General features: G+C 35.7%; 1 protein-coding gene and 1 pseudogene across 3 annotated transcripts in view; one reads left to right on the plus strand and one right to left on the minus strand.

Annotated features, from left to right (window-relative positions):
* BMPR2 (bone morphogenetic protein receptor type 2) overlaps window positions 1-17,366 on the minus strand; it is a 129,741-nt gene that overhangs the window by 1,916 nt on the left and 110,459 nt on the right. For 2 of the 3 annotated variants that reach the window (XM_069484502.1, XM_069484470.1), the window contains exons 10-12: window positions 15,894-16,030; window positions 5,190-5,362; window positions 900-2,179 (exon numbers count right to left, since the gene is read on the minus strand). In XM_069484502.1, the coding sequence (XP_069340603.1) occupies window positions 900-2,179; window positions 5,190-5,362; window positions 15,894-16,030 (1,590 nt within the window). Of the gene's footprint in view, window positions 1-895; window positions 2,180-5,189; window positions 5,363-15,893; window positions 16,031-17,366 lie in introns of all 3 variants that reach the window. The other variant, XM_069484579.1, reaches the window with a different exon arrangement.
* On the plus strand, window positions 16,578-17,185 carry LOC138393550 (Golgi apparatus membrane protein TVP23 homolog B pseudogene; annotated as a pseudogene).

Raw genomic sequence — 17,366 nt, forward strand, 5'->3', positions numbered from 1 at the left:
TCCCTTTAGGGTAAGAAACCAAACATCCATTTAAGTTATTTGTTTAAGATGCTATGGGGCTCATAGTATAATACTATAGGTATGTGATAGATTCAATACATAACTTTTCTTTGTTTTTGTTTTTTAGAGACAGGGTCTAGCTCTGTTGCCCAGGCTGGAGTGCAGCGGCTTGATCATAACTCAACCCAGCCTTAAACTCCTGGGCTCAAGTGATCCTCCTGGGACTACAGGCGTGCACCACCACACTCAGCTAATTTTTAAAAATTTTTTGTAGAGACGGGGTCTCACTGTGTTCCTCAGACTGGTCTCGAATTCCTGGCCTCTAGCAATTTTCCTGCCTCAGCCTCCCAAAGTTCTAGGATTAGAGGCATGAGCCACTGTGCCCAGTCCTCAACAAGTAACTCTTGAAAAACATGACACTAAGAGACTGAGAACAACTTTAAAGTTTCTTTATAGTAACTTTTCTAAAATTTCTCTGGACTTTAATTAAGGTTAGTCTGACAATCTAAATATAGATATAGTAGATATTAATATGGACAACAAACTGTTTCGAAAGTTACACTGAAAAATTACTTGGAGCTCTTAAACTGGTGAGTATTTACTTAATCTCAACTGTTCATAGCGAGTATGTGAGTTGCACTATAAAGCTGCAGCCATATAAAGTCCATATTAAATTGGTAATTATTCTGACTATTGTGATACTATTATCAATGACAAAAAATATTACTTTTTTTCTTTACAATAGTCTAATTAGTTTTAAGGCCCAATCAAATGGTTTATTTTAGTTCCAAAAGTGGTAAAGATAAATAATCACTAGTTGAAACGTAATCTGATTCTAAGTAATTATTTAAATGGTCCCAAAAGACACACAGGAGAAATTACATGATCCCTCCACTTACTCTGCATACTGCTGTCATCCAGAACATTTGTGGCTGAAAGATCAAGAGAATTAGGCCTTTGTGCTCTTCTGGGCTTTGATGGCCCAGGATCTGCTACTGTGCTTGGAACACCCTGTGTAAGAACATCTTGTTCTGAACATGGATTGCTGTTGTTGTTATTGGAATTAGTTCGGCCACCTTCCAGTGGCCGTTCCCTCCTGTCCACAAGACGATCCAGAACACCTTCATCATGGCCAGCCTGCTGCTCTCGTCTCAGTAAAGGTTCATGCTCATCAGGACTAGAATTAATATTCAGCCGGGTATCCTCACCAATAAATTGATTCTGCAGCATTTCTTGGGCCCTATGTGCCACCATGTTGGTTGTCTGGCCAGATGGTACCGTCCCATTGGCATACTGGGTTGTGACAGCATGGGAGTTAACACTGTGGTTTCTACCTGCCACACCATTCATGGTGACTGTCACCACATGAGGTTCTGCTGCATTGATTGTATTCATCTTGGCAACTCCAGTTTCTACTTGTTTCAAGTTTGATTTGTGCTTGCTGCCAAATTTTAGCCGGGGCTCCTTTGTTGAATTTTTGGTGTTCAAAGGCAAACTAGTAGGTCTCTTAGGAAGGTTCTGTTGCTTGGGGAGAGGATAGATCTGAGCAGGCAGAACATCAGGAATTAAACATGCTTGGCCATTTGCAGCTTGTGTGAACTCCTGCTGTCCAGTCACTTCTACTGCAAGCTTTATCAGTGGGTAAAGTAAGCTAGAACTGGTACTGCTCAGTGGATCTGGCCCACTGAACTGTTTAAGAGAATGCTCCATGAGATTTTCATCTGAGCTTTCCTTGAGGTTCTTATCAACTTCTTTTGGGTCTAGCTTATTGGTTTCCAAGTCTTCTTCCGTCAGCTGTAAGCAGACAGGGGTTGGCCCAATTGACTGTGCAACATTTGTGGCATGCAGATTTGTTTCATCTGGGTATGGCATCTCAGATATAGTGGTCATGCCAGTACTTGGAGTGAGGCCAGTGGTGTTTGTGGTTGTTGTGTTCGTGGACAGGCTGGTGACGCTCGTTTCAGGGCTAGGGATTCGAGCTTGTGCTTGTTGACGTTCATAATTAATTGAGTTTCGATTCTTTTCCCCTATAGTCAAAGCTGTGCTAGATATTGAATGCTCAGAGGAAATATTCTTCACAATGCTGTCAGTGTGATGGATAGAGTCTTCAATGTATGAGGAGGAAGAATAATCTGGATAAGGACCAATTTTTGGCACACGCCTATTATGTGAAAGGTTGCTTAAAGAAAGAAAAAAAGTGTCACATTGAGAATGCATATTTATGACAAACTGTCTCTCCAAGTTTAATACCTCTGATTTTAAAGTCTGAGCTGCTTTTCATTTTATTCCTAACCCATATTACTTTAGAAATTACTTAAAAAGTCTAATAATCAAGTGCCAATTAATAACTTGATAAATGTTAGTTTTACGTGAATTAAGTCTACTGAAAATTCTATGTGGATCTAGGTATGATTTTAATAAAAGTTCATTATTTTTGTTTACAAGAGTTAATTTAAAAATCTCCCCATAGTTTTATAACATCATCAAATATATCTTTATCAAATGTATGCTCATACAACCAGACATTACATTTCATGCGATGAGGAACCATGGCATGTTTCTTTTGTACTCCCATAATTCTAGATACATAGTGCCTACTTAACAAATATGTTATCAGTTAAGTTCCAATGACCAAAGGGTAAAAAGAACATAAGCTTTTAGGCTGTTCCAAAGTACCTCCATTGAGAGGCACAGTTTAGCAATGGAACATATCTTTCTGGGGTAGTCTGAGCCATATCAGTGAAAGTCCTTGAGCCTAGGGTATAAGAAAAAAATGTAACATTCAGATAAAAGATCAAAGATTCAGAACTGCTCTCCAGTTATCAGGGGTTCTTCACAGTCACTGCCACTCCTTGGGAGTGACAATTCTTGACCACCACCTTGCAATGTATTTATATTATTTAAAATCTGACTAAATGGGAGTAGGGAGGAGGGGATGGGTAAATTCACAGCTAAGGGGTATAATGCACACTATCTGAGTGAAGGGCACACTTATAACTTTGACTTAAACTGTACAAAAGCAAATTATGTAACCAAAACTTATGTACCCCCATAATATTCTGAAATAAAAGATGAAATGAAATGAAATGAAATAAAATTTGACTAAATAAAAATCAGAAGTAGCTTAACAAAAACAATCAAGGTATAAACATTGGGAACATTAATAGATACAAGTGTTATAGGAGAGAAGCAGCAGCCAAACGAAAACAGGTGCTTTTTATAAAGGGAGACAGATGAAGTTATAAGGGGAATGCCAGGAGAGGAAGAATAAAAAACTGTTATATAGCACAAGAAAGGAAGCTAAGGAGGCATGGAGGGTAAGATTCAATAAAATGAAACCTAGAGTAAGAATGATTATTGGATAAACCATAATTAGGGGGAAACTATTAGTAGAGATTAGAAGATCATGCAGGGGGTAGAGCTAAATGACAGAGGAGGCAAAAAATGGCCAAAGCAAGGGACAGCATCAAGAGTTTCTTTTTACCATTCAAGAAAAGTTCAAAAGTAAAAGCCTTAGATGACTTTTTTTGTTTGTTTTGGGGAGACAGAGTGCAGTGGCGTCATCATAGCTCACTACAACCTCAAACTCCTGGGCTCATCCTCCTGCCTCAGACTCCCCAGCAGCTGGGACTACAGGAATGCACCACCATGCCCAGCTAATTTTTCAAAGGGGTCTTGCTCAGGCTGGTCTTGAATTCCTGACCTTAAGCAATCCTCCTGTCTTGGCCTCCCAGAGTGCTAGGATTACAGGCATAAGCCACTGGCCTAGCCTTTAGCTGACTTTCGAGAGAGCTATAAATAGCATACCAGAGGACATGAAAAATACAGAGATGAGGGAAGACGAAAGCAGAACACTGCCCTCAGGTTTGTGTAAAGTAAGATAATTTACATTTGGAATTCTTAATTCCCACCTTCCTTGACTTACTTTTTTTTTTTTTTTTTTTTGTTGAGACAGAGTCTCACTTTGTTGCCCAGGCTAGAGTGAGTGCCGTGGCGTCAGCTTAGCTCACAGCAACCTCAGACTCCTCGGCTTAAGCGATCCTACTGCCTCAGCCTCCCGAGTAGCTGGGACTACAGGCATGCGCCACTATGTCCGGCTAATTTTTTCTATATAGATTTTTAGTTGTCCATATAATTTCTTTCTATTTTTAGAAAGAGCGAGACGGGGTCTCGCTCTTGCTCAGGCTGGTCTCGAACTCCTGACCTCAAGCGATCCACCCGCCTCGGCCTCCCAGAGAGCTAGGATTACAGGCGTGAGCCACCGCGCCCGGCCTCCTTGACTTACTGATGTATAAGGTATAAGAGTTTATATCTGAAGCTAATTCAACCTATACATGAGTAGCCAAACCCAATTTTTGACCCATAGTTCATAATATAAATTGCTCTTAGAAATTAGAAGAATAGAAAATAACAAAGAAATTGATTCAAGAATCAATTGTAATTTTATCTTAATTTTCTCCAGTAACCCTTTCCTGGATGCCTTTCTGAAGGTTTTACAAATGTATTAGATAAAGTGACAAATTCATAGGAAGGCTTTTTTTCCCCAAACATGGAAAAAAGAAATACAGATGACAATCTGAATGTTCCAAGCTGTAAGAATTTTTAAAAAGCCTTTCAATTTAGAACCAAAAATCATAGTTCTAATAAAAGAAATGTCTCATAAAATAATGTTTATGATGGAATGGAAAGACCTTTGAATTACATTCATGTAAAAATAGTAATAATGTATTCTGTAAGAAAGAGCACTGGATAGGAAGTTTGAAAAACCTCATCATCAGTGAATCAGTTAGATACACAGGTAAGTTCATGGTTCCATTTACTTTTAAAAAGAAAAAGCAGGGGACAGAGGAAAAATAACAAAGGATAAATGAGACAATATATGTAGAAGTGCTCACAAACTTTTAGAACTATAAAAATGTTTTGCCTTTATTATTACAAGAAAGTTGGAATGCTAATAAAGACTAATTTCTTTTACTATACCTTTTAGATGTAAAAAACAATTCCATTTTGTACCCATACCAAACAAAAATTTCAGTAGAATGGGAATTTTGAAGGAAAAACTATAACTTTAGACCATATGAGTTTATCATTGCACCATTAGTCTGGTTTAACAGTATTTATTTCCTGTTCTTTGTTTGGTCTCAGTTTCTAATGCTAGTTGATAGATGCCAAACCCCTCAGGGTCTTACCGCTCATTCTGCATAGCAGTAGACATTGGATTGACTGTTGGGCTCACAGATTTGTTTCTTTCCCATATCATCATAAGTTCAGCCATCCTCTCCTCAGCACACTGTGCAGTAAGCCGAGCTTCTGCATCCTGGTCCCAACAGTCTTCGATTGTCTCCTTGAGTGACCTCACTGCCTGTAATGCAAAGTACATGTCAAAACTGTGTGTCTTTAAAAAAAATGAGTTGAGCTTTTTTAGTTCACAATGTGAGCAAAAAGAAAAATCAGTTTTCTTTAACCTGTGTTTTACATAACTATAATAACATATTTTAGACTTCAAGGATTTGTAAAGGATCACATTCTCAAAAGGTGAGAAGCAAGTAAGCAAGCAAGATTTAACTTAACTCAACTCCTTAAAGAATTATCCACAAGAGTAAGCAACTGGAATAAGTTACAGATGTTTCTTCAAGGCCACAAGTTTACATCATTGTTGATTTGCAGCCCTATTATTTCAGTCAATACTCACTAATTCCACTTCAAAGATAAGTCTGAGTTTGATGGAATTTTGGCATTTGGCTATCTTCTATCTCTGGGTGAGCTTTTTCTCCTTTTCCCCTAGTTAAGAGTGCTTCATTCCAACCTTAAGATTGAAAGACATCTCGTCTTTAAACTATTAATAGTTCCAATGGTAGTATCAAAAACAGTCCCATCTTGTAGTATTCCTATACATCAGCAATGAACAATAGTCTCCCTTTTCAGGAAAGCTGGTTTTAACTCCCTTTTGAAAAACAGACTCTGGATGCTGTGGTGGACTGTCATCCAGAATCCCTTCAGACTTGTTTTTGGATTTGTTTTTATTAAGCTTCAATCTTTTTACCTACTCTGACATTTATACTTCCTTTACCTTTAAAATACTTTCAAAAAGATGATTTTAGGCTAGGGTTGCCAGATTTAGCAAATAAAAATATAAGATGTCCACTTAAACTTGAATTTTAGATAAACAACAAATAAGTTTTTAGTTTAAGTATATCCCACACAATACTTAACCTGGGTATATTATCTGAGAAGCCTATTTTATGCTAAAAATCCTTGATACAATCTTGGCAACATTTTTATTGCTTCCTAATAACTTGTATTCTGCAACAAACAAATCTGAACTTTGAACCTGCCAGAAATTTAATAATGTTCTTTCTGGGCATACACTCACTGCATACCTGCACCATGGTCCATTTTGAGGAACAAGGGTTTTCAAAAGCTCCCACATATAATGGAGAATCTAGAAAGCCTTGCACATGTACAGGGCAGGATGCATGTTTAGAAAAGGCCTGGGCAGACCATAAGCTTTCATTTCATAACTGGATGGTGTTTAGGCTCAGTGCTAGCAGGAAGTGAAAGCCAAGGCAATGTTGTAAAAGGCCTGGATAAGTGATAAAGGAAGGCCCCAAAACAGAGCCAATCTACAAAGACCTGGAGAGTATATTCCTTTTTTAAAATTCTCTATTTTTTTCTTTTTTGACCATCATGATATTCAAAATGTCTAGTTTTAAACAAAAAATTACAAAGCACACAAAGAAACAAGAAAATATGACCCATTCACAGGAAAACAAGAAATTAACAGAAACTGTCTGTGAGGAAGTACAGACATTGGAATCACTACACAAAGACTTTAAATGGGCCGGGCGTGGTGGCTCACGCCTGTAATCCTAGCACTCTGGGAGGCCGAGGTGGGCGGATCGTTTGAGCTCAGGAGTTCGAGACCAGCCTGAGCAAGAGCGAGACCCCATCTCTACTAAAAATAGAAAGAAATTATATGGACAGCTAAAAATATAGAAAAAATTAGCCGGGCATGGTGGTGCATGCCTGTAGTCCCAGCTACTCGGGAGGCTGAGACAGGAGGATCGCTTGAGCTCAGGAGTTTGAGGTTGCTGTGAGCTAGGCTGACGCCACGGCACTCACTCTAGACTGGGCAACAGAGTGAGACTCTGTCTCAAAAAAAAAAAAAAAAGACTTTAAATGAACGATCTTAAACATGTTCAAAGAATTAAGAAACCATGGACAAAGAACTAAAGGACATCAGGAAAACAATGTCTCAATAAATGGAGAACAGCAATAAAAAGACAGAAACTATTAAAAGTGATCAAAAAGACACTTTGGAGCTGAAAAGTACAAAAACTGAAAGTAAAATATTTCACACCAGATATGAGCAGAGAGAATAAAGAATCAGTAAACTTGAAGATAGAGAAAACAAAATTATCTAGAATAAGGAGCAGAAATCAAAAGAATGAAGAAAAATGAACAGAGCCTAAAAGACTTGTGAGACATCATCTACCATACTAAATACACATAATGGTAATTCCAGAAGGAGAAGAGAAAGAGACAGGAAGAATATTTGAAGACGTAATGGTTCAAAACTCCTCATATTTAATAAAAGAAATGAATCTACACATCCAACAAACTTGATGAACTTTAAGTAGGATAAACTCATAGTGTTCTACACTGAGACACATTCTAATCAAATTGTCAAAAGCCAAAGATGAAGAGAGAGAATCTTGTCAGCTAGAGAGAGGAGACTTCAAATGTACATGGGATCCTCATTAAGATTAAAGGCCAATTTCTTATCAGAAACCATGGAAGCCCGAGGAAGTGATATAACATATTTAAAGTGCTGGGAAAACAACAAAACAAAACAAAACAAAACTCGACTGTTGACCAAGAATTCTACACCAAGGAAAATTATTATACTACTCAGCCAAAAAAAAAAAAAAAAAAAAAAAAGGTGAACTAATACCTCCTTACTAACCTGGACAGAATGGGAGACCATTCTTCTAAGTGAAGTATCACAAGAATGGAAAAACAAACACCACGTGTACTCACCATTAAATTGGAACCAATTGATCAACACTTACGTGCACATATGGAAATAACATTTGTTGGAAATCAAGCAGGTGGCGGGGGAGGAGGGGAGATGGGTAAATTCTCACCTAACAGGTACAATGCACACTATCTGGGGGATGGGCACACTTGTAACTTAGACTCAAACAGTACAAAAGCAATTCATGTAACCAAAATGTTTGTACCCCCATAATATTCTGGAAAAAAAAATAGTGAAGGAGAAATTAAGATATTCCCACATAAATAAAATCTGAGGGAGTTCACGGCTGGTAGAACTGTCCTACAAGACATGCTAAAGGGAGTCTTTCAGGCTGAAGTGAAAGGACACTAGAAAATAACTAGAAGCCAAAAGTCTACTTAAATAACTAAAAAAGCCAGTATTACTGTATTTTTGGTTTATAATGCCTCCTTTTTTCTTACATAATTTAAGAGATAAAAGCATAATTATACATTTATATTAATATGACTAAATATAAAGATGTTAATTCTTAAATTGGTTTATAGATTTAATATAATTTCACTAAAAATTCCAGCAAGCTTTTCTATAGAAATTGATAAGGTGATTCCAAAATTCATTATGGAAATGCAAAAAGACTAGAATAGCTAAACATGTAAAAAGAAAAAGACAGAGTACTAATTTTATTAGATTTCAAGACACAATATAATGCTAACATAATCAAGATTGTGGTATTGGCATCAAGATTGACATATAAATCAATGGAACAGAAAGTCCAGAAATAGAGCCGCATATATATATGAAGACCCTTTTTTTTTTTTTTTTTTTTTTTTTTTTGAGACAGAGTCTCGCTCTGTTGCCCGGGCTAGAGTGAGTGCCGTGGCGTCAGCCTACCTCACAGCAACCTCAAACTACTGGGCTCAAGTGATTCTACTGCCTCAGCCTCCCAAGTAGCTGGGACTACAGGCATGCGCCACCATGCCTGGCTAATTTTTTTTGGTATATATTTTAGTTGTTTTGGCTAATTTCTTTCCATTTTTAGTAGAGACGGGGTCTCACTCTTGCTCAGACTGGTCTCGAACTCCTGAGTTCAAACGATCCGTCCGCCTCGGCCTCCCAGAGTGCTAGGATTACAGGCGTTGAGCCACCACGCCCGGCCATGAAGACCCAATTTTTGACAAAGGTGCAAAGGCAATTCAGTGGAGAAAAAATAGTCCTTAAAATAAATGAAGCTGAAACAATTGGATATCCATATGCAAAAAATGTATGTTCATCCATAACTTGCACATATCAAAAAAAAATTCTCAAAATGGATCACAAACCCATACAATTTCTAGAAGAAAACACAAGAGAAAAATCTTTGTGACCTTTGGTTAGGCAAAGATTTCTTAAATATGAAAAAAAAGAAAAAAATTGATATCTGCCCTTGCAAAGACACTGTTGGAAAAATGACAACACAAGCCACAGCCTGGTAAAAAAAAATTTGCAAATCATCTGTCTAATAGAGGACTTGTATCCAGAGTACATAAAGAACTTCAAAACTACCATGGCTTGAATGTTCCCTTCAAAACTCATGTTGAAATTTAATTGCCATTATGATAGATTTAAAAGGTGAAAATGATAATAGGTGATTAGACCATGAGGGATCTGCCCTCATGAATGGCTTAATGTCATTATTGGGGAAGTGGGTTTGTTATAGAGAGAGTGGGTTGTTATAAAAGCAAGTTTAGCTCTCTCTTGTTTCTCGCTGTCACCCTCACTTGCCCCTCTGCCTTCCACCATAGTATGATGTAGTACAAAGGCCGGCGCCAGATGCTGGCACATTGATATTGGAATTCTCAGCCACCAGAACTGTGAAAAATAAATGCCTTTTCTTTATAAATTACCCAGTCTGTGATATTCTGTTAGAGCAACACAAAACAGACTAAGACAAAAACTTAATAATAAGAAAATAATCAATTCCATTTTTAAGAAGAGATTTGAATAGACATGTCACCAAGGAAGGGACAAGGATGTTAAATAAGCACATGAAAAGATACTTAATACTATTTGTCACTAGGGAAATAGAAATTAAAACAATGTATTAGAATTTCTAAAGTTAAAAAGACTGGCCATACCAAGTGCTGGAGAAGATGTGGAGGAACTGGGACTTTCATGCACTGCTGGTGGGAATGCAAAATGATACAACCACTTTGGAAAACTGTTAGAAAGTTTCTTAGAAAGTTAAACACACACCTACCACATGATTCAGCCACTCTACTCATAAGTATTCACCCAAGAGAATGAAAATCTATGCCCATACAAAGACAGGTACATGAACATTCATAGCAGCTTTATTTATAATAGCCCAAAACTAGAAACAAGCCAAATACTCATCACCTAGGTGTATGGATAGACAAATTATAGCACAGCCACACAATGAAATACTACTCAGCAATACAAAGGAATAAACTATTGATACGTATAACAACATAGATGAATCTAAAAATAATTATGCTAAAAGCAGCCAGATTAAAAACAGTATATCTACATGATTCCATTTATATAAAATTCTACAAAATTTAAACTAATTTCTAGTGACAGAAAGCAGATCAACTGTTGCCTGAGGATTCATGGGGGATAGAAAAAAGTGGGAGGAAGGGACTACCAAGGGGTACAAGAAAACTTTTGGGGGTAATTGACATATTTACAATCATGACTGTGTTGATGGTTTTATGGGTGTGTACATATATCAAAACTTATCAAATTGTACATCTTAATATGTACAGTTTATCAATTTTACCTCTTTAAATGTTTGAAATTTTTGAGAAGAATAAATAAGAATGGAGAAAAATATAAACATTCAGGCAAAATCTTTTGAGCGCCTTGAAAGGGGACTTTAGAAATAGATAAATAATGTATCTTAATATTTGAGTACATGAGTTAAAGGGAGTATCATCATTATTAACACTGATGAGGAAAGACTAGTAGTAAAAGAAAAAAAAAAAAAAGAATAGGAAAGATAGACAGGAACTTTTAAATCTTTCTTACCTAAAGGAAGGGAAAAGCAAGTTAGGGCTCATGGGTGGGTCATGAAATTAGCTTAGTGGGTTGGATCAGCATTTAAAACAAACTCTCTCTCTCCCAAAACTGAAATAGTCTAGACTAGAACAGAAAATACCAGGAAGACACAGAGTAGGCAGTAAGGTTAAATATTATCCTATAACATGACATAAAATTATATTTCTTTTCTTTTCCTCCTCCTTTTTTTTTTTTGAAGAGATGAGGTCTCACTATGTTGCCCAGGTTGGAGTGCAATGGCTGTTCACAGGTGGGATCACAGCACACCACAGCCTTGAACTCCTGGGCTCAAGTGATCCTACTGCTTCAGTCTCCCAAGTAGCTGGGACTATAAGTGCATACCACTGCACCCAGCTGAACTCGTATTATATTTCTTAATGTAGGTTGTGTCAGAAAAAAAAAAAAAAAAAGTATGGACAATGTTGAATTTTAGATTGCAGAAAAAAATCTGTAGATTTTGTCAAAAAGAGAAAATGGAAAAAATAAAAATGTATGAAAAGAACTGGTAGTTTCTATTAATATATAGCATATTTTAGAAGACTGGATTAATAGGTGGAAAAAGAAAAGACTAGAGGGAAAAAATGAACTGACGAAGAGTTCCAAACTTTTATGTGAAAATATATTGAGATAAAAACCACTGATTAAAGAAGGAGTCCTAAGACTAAGGAATAAAGACAAACCAGACAAGTGATTTTCACAGGGGAAAGAGAGAAAGCCAGCATTCAAGAGAGACTAAGAAATGGAGGATAAATATTTGGAAAACAATAAAAAACATTAAGAAGAGTTGAACAAATTATACCAGGACATTTTTTGTATGAGAAAAAAAAGCTATTTTAAAAATAAACTTGGCCTATAACTTTTCATTTTACCAATTTAAAATATTTTAATGTAAAACAATAGTCTTAAATTCTGTGTGTGTGTGTGTGTGTGTGTGTGACTGTTGAAGTAGTACATTTTTACTGTAAATCCTGAAACATACAGGAAAGAAAACATCACTCATAAACACAATAATCCGAGATAACTATGGTTAGACTATTATATTTTCTTTTTTTTTTTTCAAGGACACACAAGACAGGAATACTATTATATTTTCTATACTTTGATCTTTATCAGGATGCTATTCTTCCCCCTTTATCAACTCATCTTGAGTTCCTAACAGTTTATAAAATTAAAACTAATTTTTACATTCATTAATATATGAAATATTTTGAGTTTTACCACTACAAAAGTGTTTTTCAATTGCAATGCAACTATGAAAGCAAAATGCCTTTTTTAGACAGAGCTGCATCTCTCTTTTTATAAACTGTGCACTTAACTACCTAACTCTGGTACTGATTGTCACTACAGAGAAGCAGTATATTGACTGTAGCACATTAGATTTAAATGGACTCATTGGAAGTGAACCAAGTATTACGAATCCCTTAGTTGGCAACCTAATCTATATTGGAAGTAAAAGGTCTTTAGGTAAATATGCATATGATGCATATCCCATAATGGTAGGGTTGCCAAGAGATATTTCAAAATAATAGATCTTATTTGCTCTGGTGAGATAAAACAATTCAAGGAGGACAAAGTTGCATTTTACTAGAATAAAATTTCACAGAAATTTTTCTTTTAGGAATACCCTACTGTGAAACTGACAGCTCTGATGAATTCTGGTCAAGTATTCAGCCTCTCCCTTGGTATCAGGGACCTCTTAAAGATCTGTCCCAGTTCCTACAGCAGGGACTGTAGTTTGGAGGCAATCTTGAGCATATGTGCTTGGCAATTAGCTCTTCAATTGCCATGTACTTGAAGAAGATTTCAATCTCATTTTTAACAAAAGCCAACCTTGAAGATAATCTACTGACAAAGGTAACAAATGAAAATAATGTTCAATCTATAACACATCTGTGTGGAAACATATGATGTCTCTCTAGACTGTCTCTGATGTGACACCACTCCACTTAAGTCAGGATCCAGAATGAAAATACTATTCTAATCCCACTAAGACGATCTAAAATTGAAATGTAAAATATATGGTAAGATGATTTGAATTGCTTAATTTTTTTCAGTTTTTGTTCTTTATAGTCAAGAAAATTAATTTATATAAAGTATTAAAAATCTACTGAACACCTTCAAGATTAACAAAATTCTTACTATATTCTTAAAATAACAGACTGCTATGGAAAAAACAATAAGAATTTCTAGAAATATAAATAAGATTGTAGAAACTAAAAATTTAATGAATAGATAACTGATATAATGGTAATAGTGAAAAATAAATGAGTGTTTTGAAAGGTAAAGCTAAGTAAATCTTGAAGAATATAGAACCAAAAAAAAAAAAAAACAAGATGAGAAACACAAAAAAATTTATCCTGGAATGTCAAGTGGTCCAATATTTGCCTAATGGGAATTTCAGAAAAAAAAAAAAAAAATGGAAAGAAAGAAATCATTTAAAAAATAATATAAGAAAATTCCTCTGAATTGAAGAAAGTTTTGAATTTTCAAACTGCAAAACCTATCCAGTGCCAAGCAAAATGTGTGAAAAGATCCACGCCTACGTACATCTAAGTGAAATTTCACAATTCCGATGATAAAGTAAAAGTCTTAAAAGCTTCAAGAGAACAAACTTGAGAGGATAAAACAAAAATATAACAAGACAAAAAGCAATGGAATGGTTCTTGCTGGCATCTAAATTCTTATTAGACTAGAGATTAGAGCCTAGAGCACAATGGAGACTGGAGGCTAGAGAACAATGGAGTAGTGGTTTCAAAGTTGTAAGGAAAATATTTTTGATCTTGAAACCTTTACTCAACCAAATTATACTCAAATGTGAGGGCAAGATAGAACTATTTCTGAACGTGAAAGGATTCATGTTTACCACCCACGCACATACTATAATATATACATTGCTTAAGGAGTAATTCAAAGCATGTACTCACCATCAAATTGGTTTCACTGATCATCACCTAAGAGCACATTCAGGAATACCATTAATCAGGTGGGAAGATGGGGGGGTATATACATACATAATGAGTGCGATGTGCACTGTCTAGGGGATGGACACGTTTGAAGCTCTGACTCAGGGCGGGGGTGGGGGGGGGCAAGGGAAATATACGTAACCAAAACTTTTGTACCCCCACAATATGCTGAAATAATAAAAATAAATAAATAAATAAAAATTTTAAAAAAGGAATAATTCAACAAAGAAACAATGATTTACAAGAAGGAGAATGACATGAGATTTTTAAAAGATGTTGCTTCTGAGCAGAGCCCAGAAAGAAGAAAGAAAAAGAATGATGCCAAGAAATCAAAGGCAATCCACTGGATGATGACTTTTGACACATTCTCCCCAAAGTCGCAGGGGCTTTTAGTAACTAATGCAGGATTTTTATTTACTATGAATCCAAGCACAATACTTTGTTGTGCAGTGAATGTTTATATCATCATAATTCTGAAAAATTCTGATGTTTTTATTATATTTAAATTTTTAGATCTGAAGACAAAACATAAATCATTTAATAATAGAATATGACAAAGCTGGGAGAGGGTAAATTATCTCCCCAGTTTGGGGAGAATTCTTATTAAAGAATAAGAATAGATTTTGAAGAAGAAGAAGAAGGAAAAAAAAAAAAAAAAAAAGACCCAGAAGCTTGCTAAAGGGAGTTACTTTTGGAGAGTGATAGTAGGGGTAGGTAGCTTTTTCCTTTTCCATTTCCTTTTGTTATGACCTGTTTAATTTGGTTTTGTTTACCATGTATATAGGCATAAATTTAATTCCTTAAAAAAACTATTTAAAAAATAAATACAAGGCAGTCTCATTAATAAACAGTATAATATTATACTGAATGAATGATTATATGACTCTATCAATAAAATACTGACCAAATGGAGAGAAATAAATACATCTATAGGTTCTGACATTAAAAGTTGTCCTTAAGTAAAAAAAAAAAATCAGAAATGACAATGGATAATTAGATGATCCTACCTCTGTTAAAAAATTACATGAGTATGGTGTGTGTATATGTAAATGTTTGTAAGATGTTTCAGGGTTGTAACAATTTACTCAAATGGTAGGAGCCTTTGAAGAGATTTCATTGTTGTAAACTACATTTTTATTTTTGAGATAGGGTCTTGCTCTGTCGCTCAGGCTGGACTACAGTGGCCTCTTAGCTCACTGCAACCTCTAAGTCCTGGGCTCAAGCGATCCTCCTGCCTCAGCCGCCCAAGTAGCTGGGACTACATGTGTGTGCCACCATGCCAGGTTAATTTTTAAAGTTTTTTGTAGAGATAGGTTCTTGCTGTGTTACTTAGGCTAGTCTTGAACTCCTGGCCTGATGTGATCCTCCCATTTCAGCATCCCAAAATGCTAGGACTACGTGTAAACTACATTTTAAATAAGTAGAATTCATAGGCCATTCTGTGGTTTCGTTTAGGTCTAGCCTAAATATTTTATAGCATTGGATTTGTAAGTCTGCACTACTTAACATTTTTGGTATTATTCTCAAGAGAGTAAGACAGAATTTCAATAATGTTTAAAATATTAACATGTTAATTATTCCAGCTGTTACCCAATCTGGCAAACCTCAGACACATTATTCACTCTAAATAGTATTTTATACTTGGAAAAAACCAAATTGAACCAAAAAGGGGGGGCCGTTTTTTAATTTTGAAAAAATTAAAAATATATAACAGCATAAAATTCAAGTAAGTTGGATTTCTGGCATTAAACAACTCTAAAAACTGGTAACATTATTAACAGTCTATTTTTGCTTCAAACAACATTAAAACATATTTAGTCATAAGCCTTCTTTTTAATAATTTAGTTTTTTCTTACCAGGCTATTTTCTTTCCAGGCTTCTGGGAATTTGGGTCTCTGTTTTTCCCTAGACACAAGAACCTGCATATCCTCAAAAGTAGGATGGTTTCCAACCTCTGTCTGAAAAGCCATCTGGTATTCTGGTACAGATTCCCCTGTGTATTTGTAGAAAAGAATGATAAAATAAAATTTCCAGTTATCATAAATGATAGAATAACATGAGCATTGCTGATACCAAGAAAGCAAAGAAATTGTGTCACAATCCTCTTTTTTTTTAAAACCCCTTCTGGCACATATGGAAATCCTAAAGAGACCCTGTTGTAGATTTAATGCATTATTAATAAAAAAATTTACTTAAAATAGTCTCAAATATTTGTTGATAAATCAAATGGTAGTTTCAATGATAGACAGGTATTTTAAAATGGTTTCTAGTTATTGCTAAATTAAGGGAAAAAAGATTATTTGTTTATCAGTTATACTTAGTACTTGAAAATATTTCTGAATTCTTATTCCATGGGGGTTATGAGATGAGAAGAAAGTCTAGGATCTAGTACAACAAATATGTTTGTTAGAACCAAACATTAAGTGGGTGGGTTGAACAGTCACCATGTCTCATTATATATCATAGCCTCTATTACAATCCAGCCAGATTGTATTAAATGTCACAAAAATTTTTATGATAGGGGCTGACACAAGGCTGCCATGTTGCAGCAGGACAGTAATTATGACACTGAAGATGTTTCACTATTTGATGCAGAAGAGGAGACAATTATTAGACCAAAAAAATCCAAAATTAGACACCCATCATTTTTCCACTTATTCTTTCAAGTCGTGCAATTATGGTCTATTTTCTCTGTGACTTGCTCAGCAACGGCTTTATTGCCTAAATGGTAGTAATTATCTTGTTGTCATGTGACTTTTGGGCACTGAAGAATGTCACAAGTAGACTAATGGTTGACCTACATTGGTAGAATCACATTGATAAAGATGGAAAGAGCCACTGGGTGTTTGAGTCCAGAAAGGGATCCCTTTAAGAGAATAAAACTGTTTCAGAGGCTGAACCAAGACTTATTAGGTTAGGACTTATTGCCTGCCCAGTGCTGTGGGTGATATTTGCCTTTAGTGCCCTACTCTCCTTCAGAATAAAGTGGTTGGCAGTGATTATCATGGGTGTGGTGCTCCAAGGTGCCAACCTATGCAGTTACATCAGGTGTCAAATGGGCAGCAGGAAGAATTTCACCAGCATGGCTACCTTGTATCTGGGAAAATAGTTTTTAAAACAGAACATTGGAGATGGTCAGACTTCCTGAATAGAGGAAGACAGCTTATGAGTTTTATTACATTGAGGAACATTTGGAGAAATTCTTGACTCTGAACCTTTTAAAGCTCAGTCCATGTTTCAACAAGGAATGTTAGGTTTGTTTTTCTACTTAACAATTTTATTTAAAAAAAAAAGAAAAGTAGGCTGGACGCGGTGGCTCACGCCTGTAA

Source organism: Eulemur rufifrons, chromosome 1 (genome assembly GCF_041146395.1).
Source record: "Eulemur rufifrons isolate Redbay chromosome 1, OSU_ERuf_1, whole genome shotgun sequence".
Taxonomy (NCBI): Eukaryota; Metazoa; Chordata; class Mammalia; order Primates; family Lemuridae; genus Eulemur; species Eulemur rufifrons.